The 21,483-nt window shown below is 48.8% G+C and overlaps 7 protein-coding genes across 7 annotated transcripts; 5 read left to right on the forward strand and 2 right to left on the reverse strand.

Moving 5' to 3' along the window:
• Window positions 1-946: 946 nt before the first annotated feature.
• Window positions 947-3,116, forward strand: AO090001000376 (acetoacetate--CoA ligase family protein; the record flags this gene model as incomplete). The annotated part of the gene is made up of 2 exons (XM_001818850.3): window positions 947-1,168; window positions 1,266-3,116. The coding sequence occupies 2 exons, from the start codon at window positions 947-949 to the stop codon at window positions 3,114-3,116; spliced, it is 2,073 nt and encodes a 690-aa protein (XP_001818902.1).
• Window positions 3,117-3,571: 455 nt separating this feature from the next.
• AO090001000377 (mitochondrial-processing protease subunit alpha) lies at window positions 3,572-5,396 on the forward strand (the record flags this gene model as incomplete). Its single annotated transcript, XM_001818851.3, has 2 exons — window positions 3,572-3,676; window positions 3,750-5,396. 2 exons carry the CDS (start codon window positions 3,572-3,574, stop codon window positions 5,394-5,396), a joined length of 1,752 nt encoding a protein of 583 aa, XP_001818903.1.
• A 448-nt stretch (window positions 5,397-5,844) lies between these two features.
• AO090001000378 (mitochondrial import receptor subunit TOM22) lies at window positions 5,845-6,769 on the forward strand (the record flags this gene model as incomplete). The annotated part of the gene is made up of 3 exons (XM_001818852.3): window positions 5,845-5,959; window positions 6,172-6,461; window positions 6,713-6,769. 3 exons carry the CDS (start codon window positions 5,845-5,847, stop codon window positions 6,767-6,769), a joined length of 462 nt encoding a protein of 153 aa, XP_001818904.1.
• A 941-nt stretch (window positions 6,770-7,710) lies between these two features.
• Window positions 7,711-8,718, reverse strand: AO090001000379 (uncharacterized protein; the record flags this gene model as incomplete). Its single annotated transcript, XM_023234521.1, has 2 exons — window positions 7,711-7,744; window positions 8,126-8,718. The coding sequence occupies 2 exons, from the start codon at window positions 8,716-8,718 to the stop codon at window positions 7,711-7,713; spliced, it is 627 nt and encodes a 208-aa protein (XP_023089638.1).
• A 3,110-nt stretch (window positions 8,719-11,828) lies between these two features.
• AO090001000381 (putative MFS sugar transporter) lies at window positions 11,829-14,741 on the forward strand (the record flags this gene model as incomplete). Its single annotated transcript, XM_023234523.1, has 5 exons — window positions 11,829-11,960; window positions 12,935-13,406; window positions 13,471-13,673; window positions 13,787-14,288; window positions 14,341-14,741. 5 exons carry the CDS (start codon window positions 11,829-11,831, stop codon window positions 14,739-14,741), a joined length of 1,710 nt encoding a protein of 569 aa, XP_023089639.1.
• A 918-nt stretch (window positions 14,742-15,659) lies between these two features.
• On the reverse strand, window positions 15,660-16,942 carry AO090001000382 (uncharacterized protein; the record flags this gene model as incomplete). The annotated part of the gene is made up of 7 exons (XM_023234524.1): window positions 15,660-16,101; window positions 16,162-16,260; window positions 16,321-16,395; window positions 16,445-16,499; window positions 16,559-16,664; window positions 16,717-16,751; window positions 16,813-16,942. 7 exons carry the CDS (start codon window positions 16,940-16,942, stop codon window positions 15,660-15,662), a joined length of 942 nt encoding a protein of 313 aa, XP_023089640.1.
• Window positions 16,943-19,371: 2,429 nt separating this feature from the next.
• Window positions 19,372-20,716, forward strand: AO090001000383 (tyrosinase family protein; the record flags this gene model as incomplete). The annotated part of the gene is made up of 3 exons (XM_001818856.3): window positions 19,372-19,782; window positions 19,841-19,926; window positions 19,987-20,716. The coding sequence occupies 3 exons, from the start codon at window positions 19,372-19,374 to the stop codon at window positions 20,714-20,716; spliced, it is 1,227 nt and encodes a 408-aa protein (XP_001818908.1).
• Between the last annotated feature and the right edge of the window lie 767 nt (window positions 20,717-21,483).

Here is a 21,483-nt window from a genome sequence, read left to right on the forward strand (position 1 = left end):
CCCATTACCCCTGTCGCCTTTGCATGGTTTTATGTACGGAGCACAAGGTAGTTCACCCAGGAAAATGAAGTTATGATACGGTAAGATACCGGCCCCTGAAGCAACCGTTTTTTTTTTTTATTCCCTCAATTCTCTTCTAATCTACTAACTACTCCGTACGTGGTATGTAATCAAAAATCCCCCAGAAAGGGGCAACGCAAGGCGAATACGACCGAGCAGGTTTAACCCAACCAGAATAACATACAATTGCTGTGTGTTGATCTCATACTCCGTTTTTTGAGGCAGTGGTTATCGCTTTGATTACTTCGAATATATAAATCTGTACATCCAGTACATACATATACGTGCTCTGCCTTGGAACACACTGCCAGCAACCATATGCCATAATTTTGATGTGCATACGTATCCGTACTTGGGATAGTATTGACTAATAGAATGCTGTGATATTTGCCACAATGCACAAGGTCTAGGCTTCTATTGTGCTGAAGAAAATCGGGACGAGGAAATACTATAGTAGAGATCTATTTTGATCTGGTAATAGTACACAGTAATAAGCATCCATTGAATCGGAGTCGGTCGCCTTCTACTATCTAAGTAGGGTAAAGCGGGGGGTTCTTGTCTGTCTCTTCTCCGGAATCTCCCGCCCCCACGATCCCCCGATTAGGCCCTTGGCCATTGCCTAGACTTACCTATAGATTTGCTTTGCTCTGTACCAGTCATTAATCTTTAGCTACTATGTCCGGAAGTCACTGATCAGCTCAATCGTACTCCGTGCCAAAGTTGGAGGGTCCAGATTTCAAATCGAACCATTTCTTAACACCGAGGTACAGTACTAATAGTGCTTGTCACCCGGCAAAAGGTGATTGATTTCTTCTCCGCAATTGAACAAGATTGATCGAAGGGGACATTATTCAGTAGGAATATACCTATCCTAATCGCTTTCGCCATGTCCTCAAATGGGGTTCCCACCGGTTCAAAAGAACTATGGCGGCATAGTTCTCCGCAAGACACGCAGATATATGACTTCATGATGAAGCTAAACGCAGAGCACAATCTGTCTTTGAAGAGCTACAATGACCTTTGGCGTTGGAGTATCTCGAAGCCTGCACTCTTCTGGGAGCGGATATGGCACTATACAGCGATAAAGTCTCATAAACCATATGACCGTGTAAGTATTTGCAGGTCTCGTGCCATGGCCCCTTGGCATCTCCCTGGTCGTGGTTACCTAACAGCAAAGTCTCTTCTTCTTCTAACAAGTATTACAGGTCCTAGAATCTGATGGAGATCTCTTCCCTAGACCCAACTTCTTCGAAGGTAGTAGACTGAACTTCGCCGAGAATCTTCTCTACCCAGCTAGCGCGCTCGATGAGAATGAGGTGGCGATAATCGCTGCTACGGAGTCGGAACGAGAGTATGTTTCATGGAAAGAGCTGCGCGAACGCGTTCGGCAATGTGCCAGCTCGCTAAAGGAAGCGGGCTTACAGTCCGGGGATCGTGTGGCAGGGTTTTTAGGGAACCATACCAATACCGTTGTCGCTATGCTGGCGACAAGTTCCATAGGAGCATTCTGGACTGGTGTCTCCCCGGACACGGGTGTGCACGCAGTGTTAGAGCGCCTGAAACAGATAGAACCGAAGATTCTATTCGCTGACAATGCTTCATTATATAATGGTAAAGTGCATGGGGCAGAGGCCAAAATTCGCCAAATTGTTCCAGGACTGCCAAATCTGGAGCTGCTTGTTGTATTCGAGACAATCAAGTCACATCAGATCAATCTTGAGGAGCTGTCACCAGCTCAGGGAAAGGTATCTACATATGAGTCTTTCCTCTCTGCCGCCAGCGACCCTTCGGCTCCTCTTGAATTTGCAAGCTTAGAGCCTGGTCACCCCGTCTATATATTATACTCTTCTGGTACGACAGGGGCACCTAAGCCTATTGTTCATGGATCGCTTGGAACATTGCTGCAGCATAAAAAGGAGCACATGCTCCATTGCGACATTCGCCCCGGAGACCGCTTGTTCTACTTTACTACTGTCACCTGGATGATGTGGCATTGGCTGGTCTCCGGACTTGCCAGTGGTGCCACCATTGTTTTGTACGATGGTTCCCCCTTTCGACCATTTGACTCTGAAGGCGGAAATGGAGAGATGGCCATGCCACGTCTAATCGATGAATTGAAGATAACCCACTTTGGAACATCAGCCAAGTACCTGTCTATCTTGGAGCAGGCTTCCCTGAATCCGCGAAAGCACCCCCACCGGCCGGTAACACTGCAAACTCTGAGAGCGATATTTAGCACTGGCTCTCCGCTGGCGCCCTCCACATTTGAATACGTCTACTCATCCTTTCACCCTGATATCATGCTGGGTTCAATCACTGGCGGAACAGATATTCTGTCCTTGTTTTGTTCCTGCTGCCCTATCTTGCCAGTGTACAAGGGTGAAATTCAATGTCGCAGCCTAGCCATGGCTGTTTCTGTATACGACTACGCAGGTAACGATATCAGCGCGTCTGGCGAGCCCGGCGATCTTGTCTGTACAAAACCTTTCCCTGCACAGCCGGTCATGTTCTGGCCACCTGGGGCTGTTGGTGAAGAGAAATACCGCAAGAGTTATTTTGATATTTTCGGACCATCAGTTTGGCATCATGGAGACTTCGTGCGCTTGGATCCTCAGACTGGAGGGGTGGTCATGCTAGGTCGGAGCGATGGCGTCCTGAAACCGGCCGGAGTTAGGTTCGGAAGTGCAGAAATCTACAATATACTGCTCAAACACTTCGCAGAAGAAGTGGAGGATTCCTTGTGCATCGGACGGAGGCGAGACGGAATTGATACAGATGAGACTGTTGTCCTCTTCGTGAAGTTGGCCTCGCAGGAAAAGACCATACCTCAGGAGCTGGCAGCACGTATTCAAGCAACTATCCGCAAGGAGCTCAGCCCTCGGCATGTCCCGGGCATAGTGGACGCTTGTCCGGAGATTCCGGTCACGTCCAATGGCAAGAAAGTCGAGAATGCCGTGAAACAGATTTTGTGCGGCCTGAATATCAAGATCGGCGCCAGTGTTGCGAATGCCTCTTGCCTTGACTGGTATAGAGCATGGGCTACGGCGAATTCGTAACAGACTCAGTTGAGATATATCTACAATTGATTGCACAATCATCAAATAGCGGTAGAACTAGAGTTTACGTGATAGATGTGTGTATGGCTTTAAAAGCAATTCATTGTTCCAAAACTTTGTCGGATAGTATAAATAACGATGCCATGGAAGGACGTAGTCGAGCGAACAGAGATAGAAAACAAAGGCCTCCTAAGCTGTTGCCACACCTAGTTTGAGGATCTAGACCAAGACTAAGACAGTATTTGAAATGAAATGAAAAGGAGGAAAATATTTCCAGTCGACGTCATTTTCGTTGGTTTGATTAAGGAATGAAAACAGACCGGATTAGATAAGCCATGGGATCTCGGCTTTCATCCAAATCCTTGCGGTGGCCTCCGGAAAACTGCTCTCTCCGACAACACAAGGAGCACCTGAATTCAGTCTCCTCCGAATACATTGAATTCAAGATTGACAAGATGCGTCGCTCAGTATTGCGGGCAGTTGAGTCCGCGAAACCACTCGCCCGCGCGCCTCGTTCCGTTTCAAGGAGCTTCGCTACTGTCAACGAGGCCGGTTCCAAGGTAATGCCGAAATGTTGGGTGCTCGTTTGGTCTGATGTTCTCGACTAACTCATGCCTTTACACAATTTTATAGGATCCTGTTGAGCTCGACCAGATCACCACTTTGCCGAATGGAATTCGTGTCGCTACTGAGTCTTTGCCAGGCCCCTTCTCTGGTGTTGGAGTTTACGTCGACGCCGGTTCCCGATACGAGGATGAGAGTCTACGAGGAGTTAGCCACATAATGGATCGACTAGCATTCAAGTCGACTAAGAAGCGGTCTAGTGACGAGATGCTTGAAGTTCTTGAGGGCCTTGGAGGAAATATTCAGTGCGCCTCTTCACGAGAGTCGCTGATGTACCAGTCCGCCAGTTTCAACTCGGCTGTCCCAACAACTCTGGGGCTTTTGGCTGAGACAATTCGTGATCCGCTCATCACAGAAGAGGAGGTGCTCCAGCAGCTGGGTACAGCTGAGTATGAGATTGGCGAGATCTGGGCCAAGCCGGAGCTTATTCTACCGGAGCTGGTACATATGGCCGCCTACAAGGATAACACATTGGGAAACCCTCTATTATGCCCGGAGGAAAGATTGGGAGAGATTAACAAAGCGGTTGTGGATAAATATCGCGAAGTCTTCTTCAACCCTGACAGGATGGTCGTTGCGTTCGCCGGTGTGCCGCATGATGTAGCTGTCAAGCTCACGGAGCAGTACTTCGGTGATATGCAGGGGAAAAAGTCGAGCAATGGTCCTGTTCTATCGGGAACCGGCATTGAAACTACTTTGTCGAACTCCCAGTCGGCCGTCGAAGAAGGGCAAGTGCCTACAATTCCCCAGTTCACGCCATCGTCTACCACATCGACCACTCCTGCATCCCCGAAGTCCGAGTCCAGTCTCCTTTCAAAACTTCCATTCCTCAAAAGCCTTTCCGGATCGCAGAAGGGCTCCGTGTCACCATTGGATCCTTCTTTGGTGGAACCGTCAACATTCAACTTGACACGCCCTTCTCATTATACTGGCGGTTTCCTCGCTCTCCCTCCAATTCGCCCTCCGGCGAACCCTATGCTTCCTCGCTTGAGCCATATCCATCTCGCATTTGAGGCTCTTCCCATCTCCAACCCTGACATCTATGCTCTCGCAACCCTCCAGACACTGCTCGGTGGTGGTGGATCATTCTCTGCAGGCGGTCCCGGCAAGGGTATGTACTCACGCCTTTACACAAACGTGTTGAACCAGCATGGATGGGTTGAGAGCTGTATTGCTTTTAACCATAGCTACACTGACAGCGGAATCTTTGGAATCTCTGCCTCCTGCAGTCCGACCCGGACGCCTGAGATGCTTGAGGTCATGTGCCGCGAACTGCAGGCACTGACTCTCGACAACGGTTACTCTGCCTTGCAGGCCCAGGAAGTTAACCGTGCAAAGAATCAGCTCCGCTCCTCTCTTCTCATGAACCTGGAGTCACGAATGGTCGAATTGGAGGACCTCGGACGCCAGGTTCAGGTGCATGGCCGCAAGGTTGGAGTGAAAGAGATGTGCGATCATATCGATGCATTGACCGTGGAGGATCTGCGCCGGGTTGCCCGACAGGTTTTCGGTGGTAACGTCCAGAACAAGGGACAAGGCACTGGTAAGCCAACTGTGGTTCTGCAGGAAGGCGAACTGGAGGGATATAAACTTCGTTCTTTCCCATGGGAGGAGATTCAAGAAAGGATCGCCAGGTGGAAGTTGGGAAGAAGGTGAATGGAGTGAAGTCCAGAGAAGGAATAATCCAGGGTATAGATAGAAGCCGCTGCTTATTGTATAGTATAGTTAAGAGAAGGGCGTGACGCCCGACAGTTTTCTTCCCTCTATGTAATTAAAACGAATGACATCAAAACATGTGTTCTCGAGCGTTGTGTTTCACTATATTTCTCATCTAATGGTAATTGTATGGCTAGATAAAGTAGAGATTCTTCTTCTCTGCGCTACAGTATGAGTACTGGGGCCGAAACTCATTGCCGCTTTTAGCCCCGTTTGGCTCGGGAAAAAAGTTGGTACGGACGACGTCGAATCCGCAGTCCTCTCCATTTACCCATCAATCTCCGTCACCTCTCAATTTCAACTCCATCCAATATCGCAACGCCGTCAATTCGCCTCGCCCATTCATATACTTTATAAATTTCCATTCAATTAATAACCCATAGTCAACATGGTTCAGCTTCAAGAAGTCGAGGACGAACACTACGCCCAGGAGAAGCCCCAGGTCACCAAGAACAACGTTCTTCTTGCCTCGGACGACGAAGATGATGACTACACTGATACCGGTTAGTACTCTAGTGCATTCCCTCGGATTCAACGGTATCGAGGCTACCTTCCTGTGTGCGTGAGATGAATCACTCGTGCTCCCGGCCTGTGTTTCCGGCAGCACTGCCTGCGCCGACCACGCTGCTGGCCCAAACACACCGCGTAGCCATCTTGATTCCGGCGTGAAGACCTCCTTGTTTAACCAATGTTCTAATATGTTTAATGAAAATAGAGTCTGAAATATCCGAGGACTCCGATATCGAGCTCGACGGCGAGACCTTCTACGAGCGTCTGTCCGCTCTGAAAGACATGATCCCTCCCTCCGCCCGCCGCCAGGTCAACAACACAGTTTCCTCCATCACCTCATTCACAAAGTCCAGTCTCATGTTCAGCGGTCGGGCACTCTGGGTTATCAGCACCAGTGCTTTCCTTGTCGGTATCCCATTCGCGCTCGCCTATGCGGAGGAGGAGCAGTACGTTCAGATGGAGCGTGAGCAGGGCATGATCAAGGGTGCCAACGAGGTAGGTCATATCTGAAATTTTATGTTATTATGCATTTCCAATGTCCGTTATCGTCATTACCGTCATTGTTCGCCTTATCTTCCGGTTGCGCCCGAAAGCCGAGACGCGGTGAAAACTCTTTTACCCATCGACGATCACGCCAACAAGACGACACATCCATATTTTGAATTATCGCCATTATTCTTGTTTCTTGACGCTATGCTTTTGGGAACTTAAATCGTGCACGATTGCTGATCAAGCCTTTTCTGTAGATGCTCACCCCCGGTGCGATTTCCGAGGAGCAGAAGCAGGCTCAACCTACTCTGTAAATGGACATCGCTAGTGAAGGCAAAGACCGCAACAGGTGTCAATGATCAGCCATCAACAGCTTTAACCTATAGTCTACGCTCGAACCGCCTGTTGCTGTAGAGCCTGCAGCATTGTACGCCATCGGTCTGCCTGGGGCAGATCAGTGTGTCAACAATGACTCTGTCTGGTGTTCCCGATATACACAAATCGAACCACGCGTTGAATGGACCTAAAAAATACAGTAAATTTTAAAAAACGGCAATGCATGACAACACAACCCGCATGCGTTTTGAAAAGGGTATACAAAGCATCTGATTGAACAATCGCCTGCGATTTCCAAAATATAATTCACGGGTTTGGGCCGGCGCGGCATTAAAAAAGAATGGACTTAATGGTTATGGGAATGGCTTTCATCCATCTGTCATTTCGGAGTCTTTGATCCTTCTATGTACCTTTCTTCTTCTCCCCTCATGCCTCTGTTTCTGGAAGTCCTGGAGCGGGCAATGCATGTATTTGTATAAGTCATACCGATTCCTTTTCTTTTTCGTTTCACTGATGTCGTTTTTTACTTATTTTGGTCGACATATGTTTCTAGATAATGGAACGTGAATGATTCTAGAGGCATGATCGTAAACAGTATTGAATTGGCATCCAAGAGGTTGCATCAAGTGAGAAAACAGCTAAAAAGCACAATAAGAGCAGAACCAAGGAAAAGACGTTCGAAAGAAATTCGTTATGAAAGGCCATGTCAGACCTGGGGTATCAACCGAGCGTGCCAAAAAAAAAAAATACCATCAAGATAAACAAGAAGCAGAGATAAAGGATGACATGAGTGGACCATGAATCCAGGTGTATGTAGGTTTGAGGGGTAAAAAGATAATAACAATAAAAGTGAGCTTGTCAAAGCCCATAATAGATAGTATCTCGAGCAAAGATATGGACAGGCTGGATTCGAAGGATACTAGGGAGATTTGGATGAGGCACTATCCAAGCGTCTATATAGATATCAGTCTATATCCTATGAAGAGGACGAAGGTGAGATTTTGATAGAATGAACATACGATGGATTCTCGAGCCGATCTGAGGTCGATATGGAAATCTCGCCAGAGCTTCTTTATCTCGCCCTCGTAAACCATCAAGCCGACGGCTTCGGCGGCTTTTTTGGCCCTTTTCTTCTGGCTCCAGTGGCTCCGCCTCAACACTTCCTTGTCGGACATGTAGCCCATTCGTTTAAGGTGGTCTACTACCCATTCATTAAGGCGAAAGCGCCAATGGATGAGAGTATGGGCCATGGTAGCTCTGTTTTTGCAGTGTCTGGGAGTTTATGTGTGAGCTATGCTTGGGGGAAAATAGAGAGTGAACGGTATCGAACGTACCTTCCCAGCAAGAATCGAGTGTTCTCATCGGGGAGAACATGTCCATTTCGATCCCGTTCTTGTCCATCCTCTTCGGCGTCACTAGCCTCATCCGACAACGGTTCAAACGTCTCCAATGAGTATGCTTTTCCATGCAGCTTCATGTCGGAGGAGGCTGGATGGCCGGATCGGTTGCAGGCATCGCAAGGATGGTTCTCTAGCGTTGGATATCCGGTAACTTCCATGTGAGGCCTTGCCATGAGGGCGTTGCGGAAGTTGGCGTTCCAAACCGAGGAAATCAACTGCGATCCAGTCCGGCCTTTAACCTCATCTTCTAATTTTGAAAATGCGACTTGGTAGACTGGGCTAGAGCGCTCAAAGGCTGGATTAAGCTGATTGAATACCATCCATTCCACTGCGTCTTGGAAGTAATCCTTCAGTTGCTTGTATGCATGACGGGTGAATTCGAATGGCATATCCGGGAGACTGCTCGGTGCGCCGAGAGTCCCATCTTCTAGAACGAAATCATCTTCATAACGATCAAGATCTTCATCGCTTGCCACGGAGGATTCAACGTCACTATCCTCGTTTCGTTGGCGGAAACGAGGCTGCATGATAGTGTTTTCGCCCTCAGTTTCATCCCCATCTTCGTCGTTGCTTTCACCCTCGCTCTCCGATGCGCTTTTTGGAGTCCCTGATCTTTCGTCATTGGTTTCCTTTGCACCAGCTCTCCGACGGCGTAACGCTTCTAGGTGTTGTTGTCTTTGGGCTCGCGCAGAATTTGCCAGCCTTCCTCTGGTTCGTGTTTCCTTCACCACTAGCAAGACGGTCAATAATTAAGGAATAAGATGCCGAATCATAGATATGTAGGCCTACCTGAGTCTTGAAGATCTTCAAGGTCCTCCCTGAGATCTAGCTCGTCTTGGTCCAAGTTTTGTTCTGGTGTCTGCGGTGGCTGAGCATCAATGGCCCTCCTTCGTTTTCTTGCCGGGGTTGAAATAGGTCCTTCATCAGAGTCATCATCATCCAGCACAATAGTAGGCTGTTGTGTGGGACCTCGTCGTAGTTTCCGTCGTATTTTCCGTCGAGGACAAGAGATTATATCTTGAGCATCACTATCGCTGGATTTCGCAGAAAGTGAAGGATTGTGAGATGGGGAGTGCGCGGTGTCGGACGGGGTCTGAGATCTCTTCCGCTTGAGAGCTTGTGCCTCCCTTACTTTTCGAGCACTAGCAAGAGCTTCTTCGTCGCCATCGCTTTCGCTCTCTCGGCCGACAGGCACCTTGGTCTCCGAAGTAGAATGCTGTGGTAGTTCATCTGCGGTTTCTCCATGCAGTCAGGATAAGATACTACCACCGTTTAAGACTCAATTTACCCACCTTCACTCTTTTTCTTGTCCTTTTCTTCCTTTCCCTTCTTGTCTTTCTTCTTCCTTTGTTCCTGCCTATTCTTCTTCGGCTTCTTCTTCTTCTTCTTTTTCGTGAGGGTAGACTGTTCAGAAGTTTCTGCCTCCGATACGGAACCTTGCTGGTCCGCTGAGGATTTCTTCACGAACGGAACCGGCGACATGCTTCTGCTTGATGGCCCATTTGGCTGGGACCGAGTACTGCGGATAGTGGGCAACGACGGATGCGCATAGCGCAAAGTAGCCTTGCGACCACTCTTCTCGTCGGCATCCTCGGCAGAATCTTGCGACAGGGCTATCGGAGCAAAAGAAAGTCGCGTCTGCTTTGCTCTTTTACCATAAGTGCGGGGCATCGATGATGACGCAACAGGTGAATAGCACCGGATCTGCTTGGGGTTTGTATGTATTCAAGGTACCAGGATGAATACAAGGGTGTAGTCGAGTGGATTTTGAAGAGGAGGAGTTAAAGGCGAATGAATGAAGACATTCGATCGAGCAGTCTGGTGATCCTTCAAGCGCGATGGACCGCGTCGCTTTGTCACGAGAGCACGTGATCCCATATTGCCCGAATCGTTGTGGTCTCAGATTCATCTCACTTGAAGATTGTATTCCTTAGAGGTTTAGCGGAGAACTTAAGGATCTTGGAGCGAATGTGAGATAATCAATGAGGGGCATCGCACTTGCTTGTACCACATTGGCGGTTGAGGTTTGACACAGCCTAACTCATACTGATTCGCTTCATTCATGGCTGAATAGGCACTCACTGTTGTGTTGAGTAATAGATTTATCAACTGGAGACAGTTTCACCCCTTTGTTTCCTTTTTGACGCTTTAAATAGCTTCACGGAGAGCTCTAAGATTGATAGTCACTTTTTGCAGCCCATCTTGGTCACTGGGGATATATTTTATGGATGTACTTTCCAGAAATACATAGAAACTGAGCTTTGCGGCTCCAAAATAATCGCAATACAAGGTAGTATCTGATATCGTAGCTAAGGAACAGGCTGCACTTACTCCATCTAGATTATGGGAGCTACTCTGAAGCGTAGTTTCCTGATTCCTCAGGGTGAACCGAAACTACGACTTCCTCTGTTCCCTATCATTACCTCAGTTATTAAGCCTGGAACAAAGACCTACAGAAGTACACGCTCTATTTTAGAAGTACTGTTACTCATTAAAATTGCATCCTCCCGTCATGTATTGTCAACAACGCTTCTTTGCCTTTCTATATGCATTATTGGATCTGACCTCCATTAGGCCCAAGTCAGCTCCTTGTTTCGACATGGGTAGTCGAGGGGGTATGCCATTCTGCGTCGAGTGCACTCCAATTACATTGACTAACAACACATCTACGGATGTATACCAACTGGACGGTATAAGTTGTGCATTATCTCTCAACTGTACGTTGGCGTTGGAATCGGCACCAGTCCTTTTGGTGAACTTGGGCGGCATAGCATACCCAAAACTTCAAGTTAACTCACCTCTCAGTGTGGCACTCGTGCCGCCAGTCCTTCAAGTGGGGCTAACAAGCTCGCAAGAATGTGTGAACAGCTTGGAAAAGCTCGTATTCATGAACTCAGGCAACCCAAGTCGCCGTCCCGTACAGCAAATCTACCCTTCATCATCTGCGCTGGTAGAGGAAGATAACACAAAGAAGTCTCTATCAATGCAAGATGATCTGCAACAGATACATGCGAGTAGGACGCGAGCTAATGAGCCATATCCGGCCGCTAGACCAGATATCACTGCTCAAGTCTATGTCGGAGATCTTGAAAGTTGCCTGGTATCCGTTCGAGACCGAATTATACAGGCCTTTACGCTCAACACCACCTTGAACAATTCTTACACAAAGAAGGAAGCCCGGAAAAGGTCTATTCGACAAAGATTTAACAATCTGAGGTTGAACTGTCAAGACAGAATTTGCGGAGGATACGACTTGGAAAAGCTTTGTACCTCAAATAGCATGTCTACAGCAGAAAAGGATGCTTGCGCTGCATGTTACCCCCGGAAGAACCTGAGGCTTATAAGAGATCGATGCAAAGAACACAGAGCGGGATTGTACCAAGTCCTTTATCGGACTTGCATGCTGCTGGGATTTCTCGCAATGGTAGCTGTTCTCCTGCACATGGTGCGTTCTTACAGGCGCCGGCGCAGAAGCCGAACATTTAGGAATCTAGCAGCTGAGACCTTTCTGTCTTCGGATCTGTTGCCTATGGCTACAACGACCTCAGTTTCCACATCCTCGTATAGTGGGCTAGATCTGCGGACCGAATATAACCCTGCTATGGGTGACATACAGAACTCCGGAGCAAATCTCTCCATGACAGAGAGGAGGCTCAGACGTCTTGGTCTCTTTAATAGGGAGCCTCGCAAGGGAGTACGGGATGTTTTCGATCTAGAGTCGCATGGGTGCATCCGTGAGGGAAGCAGGTTACCGAAGGAGAGGATTCCTGTATTGCCTCGAGCCTCAAATGCAAGTCTTCGAAAACATTTTACGAGCAGAAACATGAAGCAAGCGCCCATGGGACTTGGTGATGAAGGTAATAAAGCTCGCAGTGGCTAGGGTATGAACAATCCCAGTATTCCTCCCAGGCACATGGAGCTTTCCAGTTTATGTACTTAGTCTAGTCAGGCAGTGAATGGCGAAAAATCGGTAGGATCAGTGCGTTAGATTAGTACTCAGTATGTACTAGTATGGATATTAGGCTAAATGGGGAGAATTTATAGTGGTCTGATTCATGTGACCCCCTTGTGACTTCGCTTCGCTTCTTCGGCCATGTGAATCCAGATCCTTCTCAGCATTTCGTACTTTCCACCGTCTCCTCTTGACCCTCCATTCCTTTCCCTTTTATTAGTATCCCGGTTTTATTGAATCATCATAGGCCCCACCTCCAGCTTCAATTGGTGGATTCCTTCAATTTCACTCCTAGCCCGGCCTCGTTGCCGCTGATTCGTGGAAACGGTTCGACAGATGTCTTTCGATGGCCGAGAATTTCCTCGAATCTCCACCCCGGATTTCCCCAGACTCCCCCGTCCCATTTTAATGATGCCCCAACACCTCGCTTCATTCGACATTTCCCCAGATACCCCACCACTTAAATGTCTGAGTGTTCGTTATCAAAACTGGGTCAGGATGCTAGTGCCGCCGGGAAGGATTGGTCGAGCTCGCTTGGCTCTTAACGTGGCTGGAGGGCTACAGCTATCACGCTTGTGTCCCGTGGTTCTTATACGAATATTGTCTTCTCATCGTCTCGCCTTGTCGTTCTTTCTATCAACTACCTGATGACTCGTACCACTATATATACCTGAGTGTGGCAGTGGACAAATTCCCAATTGACCCCTTTTCTCTCATATGAAGTTTCCTCCTTTCTCCCCTATAGACTTCAGCTGGCTACTGGGAATAAGTGACTCTTGGACCTGTCATAGTCTGGTATTTTAATCGAAGCTGCAACGCAGCAATCATGGCGTTCAACCTCATGGGCTCTAAAAGAGCCTATAACTGGTTCGTGCATATCAGTCTCAATCTTCAGATTTAATACTTACTTGGGAGATCCTAGGTATATCTCCTGCGTCGCAGCAGCATGCATGGTCCTTTATGGATATGATGCATCGGTATATAACTCCGTACAAGGCTCGAAGAACTGGGTCCTCTATTTTAATGACCCGGATGACAACATGATCGGAGCTGTCAATACGGCTTATACTGTGGGTGCCATCTTTGGTGGTTTCTTCTTGGGAGGGCCCGTAGCAGACTTCCTTGGTCGTAAATATGGAATGGCAATCGGCTGTGTCATGGTGATCGCTTCCACGTTCATGCAGACCTTCGCGCCTCGTGGTAACATTGCATGCTTCCTTGCTGGGCGATGCATCATCGGTATCGGTCAAGGCATTGCTCTGAGTAAGTCACCTTGCTCTACATATGGCTTAACCAAACTTCGAAGACTGACTTCTCGACCCTACAGCTGCGGGTCCAATCTACATTGGCGAGCTGGCACCGGCAGAAATTCGTGGAAAGATCATGACCTTCTGGCAAATGTTCTACTCGGTTGGTTCCTTTATCTGTTTCTGGGTAAACTACGGGTGTACAGAACACAAAGAGAACTTGGGTGAATGGGACTGGAAGATGGTTGTTATCTTTCAACTCTTGGTTCCTTGCTTAATTCTGGTACTTATGCCGACCATTCCAGGCTCTCCACGATGGCAAGTGTCATGATACCGATAGAATTATCTGCCTATTAACCGTATATCAGGTACATCCAACGGAACAATGACGTTGAGAAAGCCCGTAAGGCTCTCCAAAGAGTTCGCGAACCTCATGAGGTCGAGGAAGAGCTCCTCAAAATCCGCGAAGCTATTGAATACGAAAAAGAGGCCATCTCTGGAAGCTACTCTGCACTGTGGAAAGACAAGTCTCTCCGCAAGCGTATGGCTCTCGCTCTGGTCATTAATGCTGGTCAGCAGATCACTGGACAGGGCACGCTGAACACTTACTCTACCAAGATCTACCAAAAGGTGTTTCCCAACGCTGGTCAGATTGCTCTCATCAATGCTCTCAATGCGACCTTTGGAATTATTTTCACGCTCAACGCTGTCTGGATTATTGATCGATTTGGGCGCAAATTCCTTCTCATTGTTGGTGGCATCGGTATGGGAATCTGCATGATCATCGTTGCAGCGGTCGAGACCGAAACCCCATCAATTGGTGATCCCGGCTCAGACGTCAAGAGCACGCCCGTCGGCATATCGATCGTATTCTTACTCTTTCTATTCATCTTCTTTTGTATGTCCACGTGAAACCCAGGTGACCATGCCAACCGCTAACATTGTTCTAGACAAACCTTCTTGGGGAGCTACCGTGTGGATTTGGACATCTGAGATTTTCTCTATGAATGTCAGAGCCCAAGCGGTGGGAATGGCATCTCAGACGCAGAACGTCGCCAATGCCATCGTCCAACAGTTCTTCCCAACTTTCCTCAATAACTGCGGCTTCTACGCCTTCTACATGTTTGCCGGTATCAACTTCCTCTTGTCAGTGTTCGTGTTCTTCTTCATCCCCGAGACCAAGCAGGTTCCTTTGGAAGAGATCGATGCTCTCTTCGGTGGCGCTAACCACGTCACACACGGCGAAGAACTTGTGGCGGGTGAGAAGCAACTGCAGGTGATGCAGTCAAACACAGGTACTGAAAAGGCTGAAGCAGTCACGATTGAGAATGCCCCCACACGGCAGCACTGATGTCTTGCTGTAATTTGTATATAAGCTTATGAGTCTTCCATTCTGTGCTTGCGTGGGGTCTTGTGGTCTCTTTGAATAGTCAATAGTGGGAGGAAGTCAGTCTCACGACTTTAAAATTTATAGTGTGCTATATCCAGAAGGACGTTAGCATCAAAGTTAATGCATTTAGAACGATATACTTGTAGCAATCAATCATGTGGACAGCCCCATATTTTATTCTCAACCTCGACTATAGACGTGGGGAAACATGGGGGAATGTGGGGAAGCCATAGGGACTGTTCCTGTTTTTTCCCCTTCTTTTTCGCCTTTTTATACGAGAATAAACTCACAAGCCTGTCTCATTATTCTCATTCTCGGTTTGATCTAGTTCACAGTTTTACTATGTGATTGAACTCGAGCGTTCCGAGGTAACTTTGAAGTATCTCCACACGTATCTATACCGGAGTCCGGACATCTATTTAAGCATGCTAAGCTTAAAGTTTCCATCTTGGCGAAGTTTATCTTTGGATCTTCCTGAATAACACATGGTATGTTTGCATCCTTCACTAAGTGGGCAGATCCATACATGTTACCTAAAAACAGCTTGGCATAATGTAATAGGATACTTCAAACCAGGGAGCACATCACGGTTGATGTATTTTTATATACCTTTTTGTCTCTGGACATGGTACAGTGAGACGTACAATAATCATTAAATCCATAATAATGTCAAATCCGTGGATGCATGCAAATAGTCAACTTTCTTTTGGGTGTAGCCCTATCATTACCAATATTCCCCCTATGAAAAGATTACACAGATATCTCCCATCCCAAACCAAAAGACTCCAAGCCCCAAATCTAATATAAAGTAATATAATAACCTCAAGTCATGAACTTCGTCAGATGAAACCCAACCCCAGTGATAAATAACCCAAGTCCTTAAACCATATCATCGCGCCCAAAATGCGCTGCCTTCTTCCCGCGTGCTGAATTTCGCGCTTCTGAGGTATGTGATACCATTACCTCAGTGGTGCACATGATACCCTCCGGACCGGTGGGCGACAGGATATACTCTTCGCTGGAGTTGCTGCTGTCGTTTCCGGGGTAGGTGGTGGTTGTGGTTGTGGTTGTTGTGGCGAAATGTCGGGAGGTTGGGAGCTTTTGGTCTGCCTCGGCTTCGGTGCGACTTCGGGGTGCGCTGTGGAGGGTTTGGGATTGGCCTTGGCGGGAGCGAGATAGCGAGCGGAGGCGGTATTGTTTGCTGCCGTAGGTGTTGTAGGGGCGGGTCTTTGAGCGGGAGCCGTAGCTGCCGAGGACTTGCTTGAAGAGGGGTTTGAGGGTTGGGAGACTGCCGGCGATTATACCCATGTTGGATTCGACACTGGAATGGAGTATGTGTTAGTTGGGTGAGGAGTGTTGCAGGGTGAGTGGTTCTACGTACACGACCCAGATTGTGAGCGTGGAGTAGTCCCAGAGGAAATCGCCTGTGCGGCCATAGTTGGGGAGGACTGAGAGTTTGACAAATGCGGCGGCGCAGGCGCTGTATGAGGCAATGTTAATTGATTTCTTATAAAATAGGTCACAACGAACGAAGACTTACAAGATTCCCAGTCCCAGAATACAGACCAGCGAGGCTTTGACCCGACGATTCACTTGAAGGTGTCTGTTATGGATCCTATCGTTAGCGTTCTGGCATTCGGTTACTGAAGCCCATCATGACACACCTTAACATAAAGGCCGGGAGGATGGCGAAGATAAGATCCGTCAAGATATTCAGCGCTGTTAACGTTAGGCAACGTGACATCGAGTACCAAATTTCAGCGGGATCGCGTTCGTACCAGTATTGGTATAGCTCAGCTCCAGTAATTGCGTGGGGGTAAAACATTTCGACTTGACCGACATGTCCCAGATACTCCGGATATCTTTACATTGGAAAACGAGGGTCTGTACGCGGATTAGGCATTTGCACTGTCTGACACCGGCATTGATCACGTACCAAGAAACAAATCGTTGTGTAAAGGAGCATGAGCACTGCAAGCATTCATGCCGGTTAAAAAATAACCCCCATGACCAGTAAAGAGCCTTAGCTTACCAATTATAACCCAAATGAAGATCTTGTAACCCTTTCGCGGGGCAAAGCGCAAGAGGAACAGCCCAATGGAGATCTTTACGAGACCGATCGCCCACATGTAGATGCCTTGCGTGGCGAAGTTCAAATGCATCGCCGTGGTGGCCGTGTCCTTGACGTATGCTGTGTGTCGCCCTGCACCATAGATAACTTCAGGTATTATAATAGCCCATCCAGCGAGAGACTAAAAGTGAAGACGTCAGAAATGATGATGCAACGCAAGTGCTACTGCATCTTACCAGCGCCATGGTTAATATCATGGTATAGTCCTGGATGCTGGTCAGCTTAATTAAGGGATCCTGGAGCCGGAGAGATTGCTTACATCGAGGCCAACATTCCGAATGATAAACAATCGAACGTACATTCGCGCCAGCACTGTGAGCAATGCGAACACCGTCGTGATCGTCGTGGCCGCAAGTATTCGAGGCCCTTGATTCTCATCCGGCAAGCCAGCGCCTCCAGGATGGGCGCTGTCGGACATGACAGCGTATCGCGCGGGCACTCCTATCACCGAGGGATCATCGAAAAAACGGTCCTGGAGACTGGACACGAGGTCGGCGAAGACGGACATCGATCGAGCTTATAGCATGAACTTGGATCCACGAAGATGAAGATCGCCAGAGACTGTCGCTTGAACTCACAGACGTTTGCATGTCGAATTGGAAACTCAAAGTTGAGCGATGCATAAAACTGAGAAGTCGAAAAACCGTGGCTCGGCCTGTACTCGATTCGAGAGTATCTCCGAAGCTTCCATGACAAAGTCTAGAGTCCACCCAGTTCGTGGTTGACCATTAGTCTACCAACTAGCAGGGACAGCCTAATCGTGGCCAAGTCCGATTCATCTGTCTCAAACAGCCTTCGTTCCTAGTTTCCGTTTGTCATCTCGGCTAAATCTTGAATATTAGCATCGCTGTATCGGGTCGAGAGAAGGGCCCGACTGATTCACAGGTTCAGACCCCTGCACAGTCGATATACCCTGGTCAAAACCTGGCCAATGAGATAGGCACTGGCGATAGTAAACTCGTACTTTAGTGATACTAAGTAAGGACTAAAGCAAATGGGTCAATTCCGGAATGACCGCCAGGTGGGTCATTCGAATGATGGTGCCATCCGCACGCCAGGCCACAGTCCAAGTGGATAGCCCAGACTATTGGGAATTGGGATTCCTCGGCGCTATCGACCAGCGCCACGAGGGGCATTCTCGTATACTGGTGGTGCCCGGTCTCTCTGGGAGTTACTCTCATATTGCAGACTGCCGCAATCTCCGGCAGTGGAGCGTATCTCAGCTCCTGACTTGTGGACGACACTCCAGTTAGGGCCAGCGTGCAAGTTACCGACATCTTCCACGAGTTGATTAAAGTTCTGACTGGGGACTGCATGGCCAAGGAATCAAATCCCCGCCCAAAAATAAGGCAGAATCAATGCTATCCATGCACTGACTGAAACAGTTGCAGCACAATCGGTATAACGGTTATGCTGATCCCTTCCGATCGCGAAGGCATTCGATCATGTTTTGTTCGCTGAGCGATCTTCAGGGTACGATCGGTGGAGAGCAACGACGGAATTCAAACTTGGATCACAGACAGACCCAGCAAATGAGGGGTGGCTCTGGTCAACCGTGAACATTGAAGGACGGAAGATTATTGGGAAATTGGGAGATTTTTGGATCCACCGGGTCACGCTGTCCCGAACCCTAATCCTTCCTACCTTTGATAGCCCTTACGTACATCAAATGTCTATGCATTATCCCATGCCATTAATGTCTTACATTACGGTATAAAGATAGTTCTCTCTTGCTCTCCATGCGCCACACCATACGATTAAGTCCATCTGTTATAGAAAGTACTATTGTTAGAGAGAGAAGACGTCTAACCCCATACAGTACACCCAACATACATACTGTCAATGCCGAGGTCCAAGTCTCACCCATATTTCTGAGTCCTGCGAGGCCCCACTTGGCCGTCCTCCCTAAATTAGGACAAGACACCCTTGCGTTGACCGTTGCAGCGAATGGTGATTGCGCTTGGGTCGTATTCTGGGCTGGATCCAGTCGCTGGAAGTGGAGTCAAGTTCAAGTCCAGCCAGCATCGATGGTTCTAACTCATGAACTACCAATGCTTTTCCCACCAGCCGGAAGAGCTGCTCATGGCCCTGACTAATCTTTTTCCGAGCCAGTCGCTTCGCCCCGATAGGAAATCAGGGCTTTTATCCTTTTTTTGCCGGTCATCCGAGAGCTAGCTGCAGCAATGGGCCTTCTTCGGAGCTGAACCACCACTCAGGGTGAACGAGATCAATAACAAGAAGTGGTACGATAGCTGGATGCATGCTTAGCTCGGAAAGTTCAATACTTTGCATATTAGTTCGTGCGCCTGTGCGTCTCCAGAAATCTCACAGCATCGTAGGGAGTCGAAAGGCCCCCAACGCGGCGGTGACCAAAACCTTTATATTGACTATCATTCCCTAATCCGTTCCGCTTCTGTCAGTCCTCACTCTCAACTTATCTTCACCCTCAAGCGTCTCAATATGGTCGCCCTCCAGGCTCTCAGTCTGGGCTTGCTGGCTTCGCAGGCTTTGGCCTTCCCTGCTGCGTCTCAGCAGGCCGCTACGGCTACTCTGCCTACCACAGCGTCCAGCTCAACTGCGGTCGCCTCGTCCCAACTCGACCAGCTGGCCAACTTTGCGTACAACGTCACCACTGACAGCGTCGCCGGCGGCTCCGAGAGCAAGCGCGGCGGCTGTACCTTGCAGAATCTCCGCGTCCGTCGCGACTGGAGGGCCTTCTCGAAAACCCAGAAGAAGGACTACATCAACTCCGTCCTGTGCCTTCAGAAGCTGCCTTCGCGCACCCCGGCTCACCTAGCCCCAGGTGCCAGAACTCGTTACGATGACTTTGTGGCCACCCACATCAACCAGACCCAGATCATCCACTACACGGTATGTCTCCAACGAGGCAGTCTTCCAGAAGATGACATGAGATTGACCAATGACATAGGGTACCTTCTTGGCTTGGCATCGCTACTTCATCTACGAATTCGAGCAGGCGCTGCGTGATGAGTGCAGCTACACCGGCGACTACCCGTAAGTCTAGCGGGACCTCCTTCTAAGATCTCGACGCACAAAAGCTAACCATCCTCCCAGTTACTGGAACTGGGGTGCCGACGCCGACAACATGGAGAAGTCCCAGGTCTTCGACGGCAGCGAGACCTCGATGTCCGGCAACGGCGAGTACATCCCTAACCAGGGGGACATCAAGCTGCTCCTGGGTAACTACCCAGCCATCGACCTACCCCCCGGCAGCGGCGGCGGCTGCGTCACCAGCGGTCCATTCAAGGACTACAAGCTGAACCTGGGCCCGGCCGCCCTGTCCCTGCCCGGCGGAAACATGACCGCAGCAGCCAACCCCCTCACCTACAACCCCCGTTGCATGAAGCGCTCCCTCACCACCGAGATCCTGCAGCGATACAACACCTTCCCCAAGATCGTCGAGCTCATCCTCGACAGCGACGACATCTGGGACTTCCAGATGACCATGCAGGGCGTCCCCGGCAGCGGCTCCATCGGCGTCCACGGCGGCGGCCACTACTCCATGGGCGGCGACCCCGGTCGCGATGTCTACGTGAGCCCCGGAGACACTGCCTTCTGGCTTCACCACGGTATGATCGACCGCGTGTGGTGGATCTGGCAGAACCTCGACCTCCGGAAGCGCCAGAATGCCATCTCCGGTACCGGTACCTTCATGAACAACCCGGCTTCTCCTAATACCACTCTGGACACCGTCATCGATCTTGGCTATGCCAATGGCGGCCCCATCGCGATGCGCGATCTCATGAGCACCACTGCTGGTCCTTTCTGTTACGTGTATCTGTAGATGGTGTTTCTATTCTTGACCCGGGGATTACCCGGACGAAAAGTCATCGTAAATAGATAGTCGCTGATGCATGTAACATAATAGACAAATGACTAGTATAATAATAGACCCATGAATTTGAACTGTACATACCACCGTCCTTACAACACCTCCACTTATCATAGGTTCTACCAACCTAATCGAACCTCAACAAACTAATCACTCCACCCAAAACATAGTCGAGATCCTCTGTACCAGAATGTAACCGACCAACTATCGACACCAAAACCTCGGAAGCATAGACCACCGAACTTCCGTTTTAGCCACGGTTGAACCGTGAAAATGTCTCACAACCCGATGTTTAAAAACTGGGGCCGGTGATTCTTGGCATGGACGTTAGCTTCTGTTGCATCCGTGGATGGGTTTAACTTGGTTTTGGGTTTGGGATCGGAGTTGGGTTGGTTTATCTGGATGGTTTTTTTTTTGGGGAGAGGAGTATACTGGATGTGTTTATTCTGTATGGATTGTGGTTTATATAGATTCTGGAATTTTGGATTGTCTTCCTAAAGTGCACGGGGTTCTATCTACTATATTTCTGTGGATATGAAACGCTAGACTGGGAATTTTAGTATTTAACATCTTCTGTTCTATCATCCCCAAACCTATAAGAGAGAAAGAGAGTGTGTGTGAGTGAGAGAGAAGAATAAGAAGAGATCATCACCACATTAGACTCAACCTCGCACATACATTGGCGAAACCGAATCCATGAATCCCCACCGATCAACATT

This window comes from Aspergillus oryzae, chromosome 2, assembly GCF_000184455.2.
Source record: "Aspergillus oryzae RIB40 DNA, chromosome 2".
Lineage (NCBI taxonomy): Eukaryota > Fungi > Ascomycota > Eurotiomycetes > Eurotiales > Aspergillaceae > Aspergillus > Aspergillus oryzae.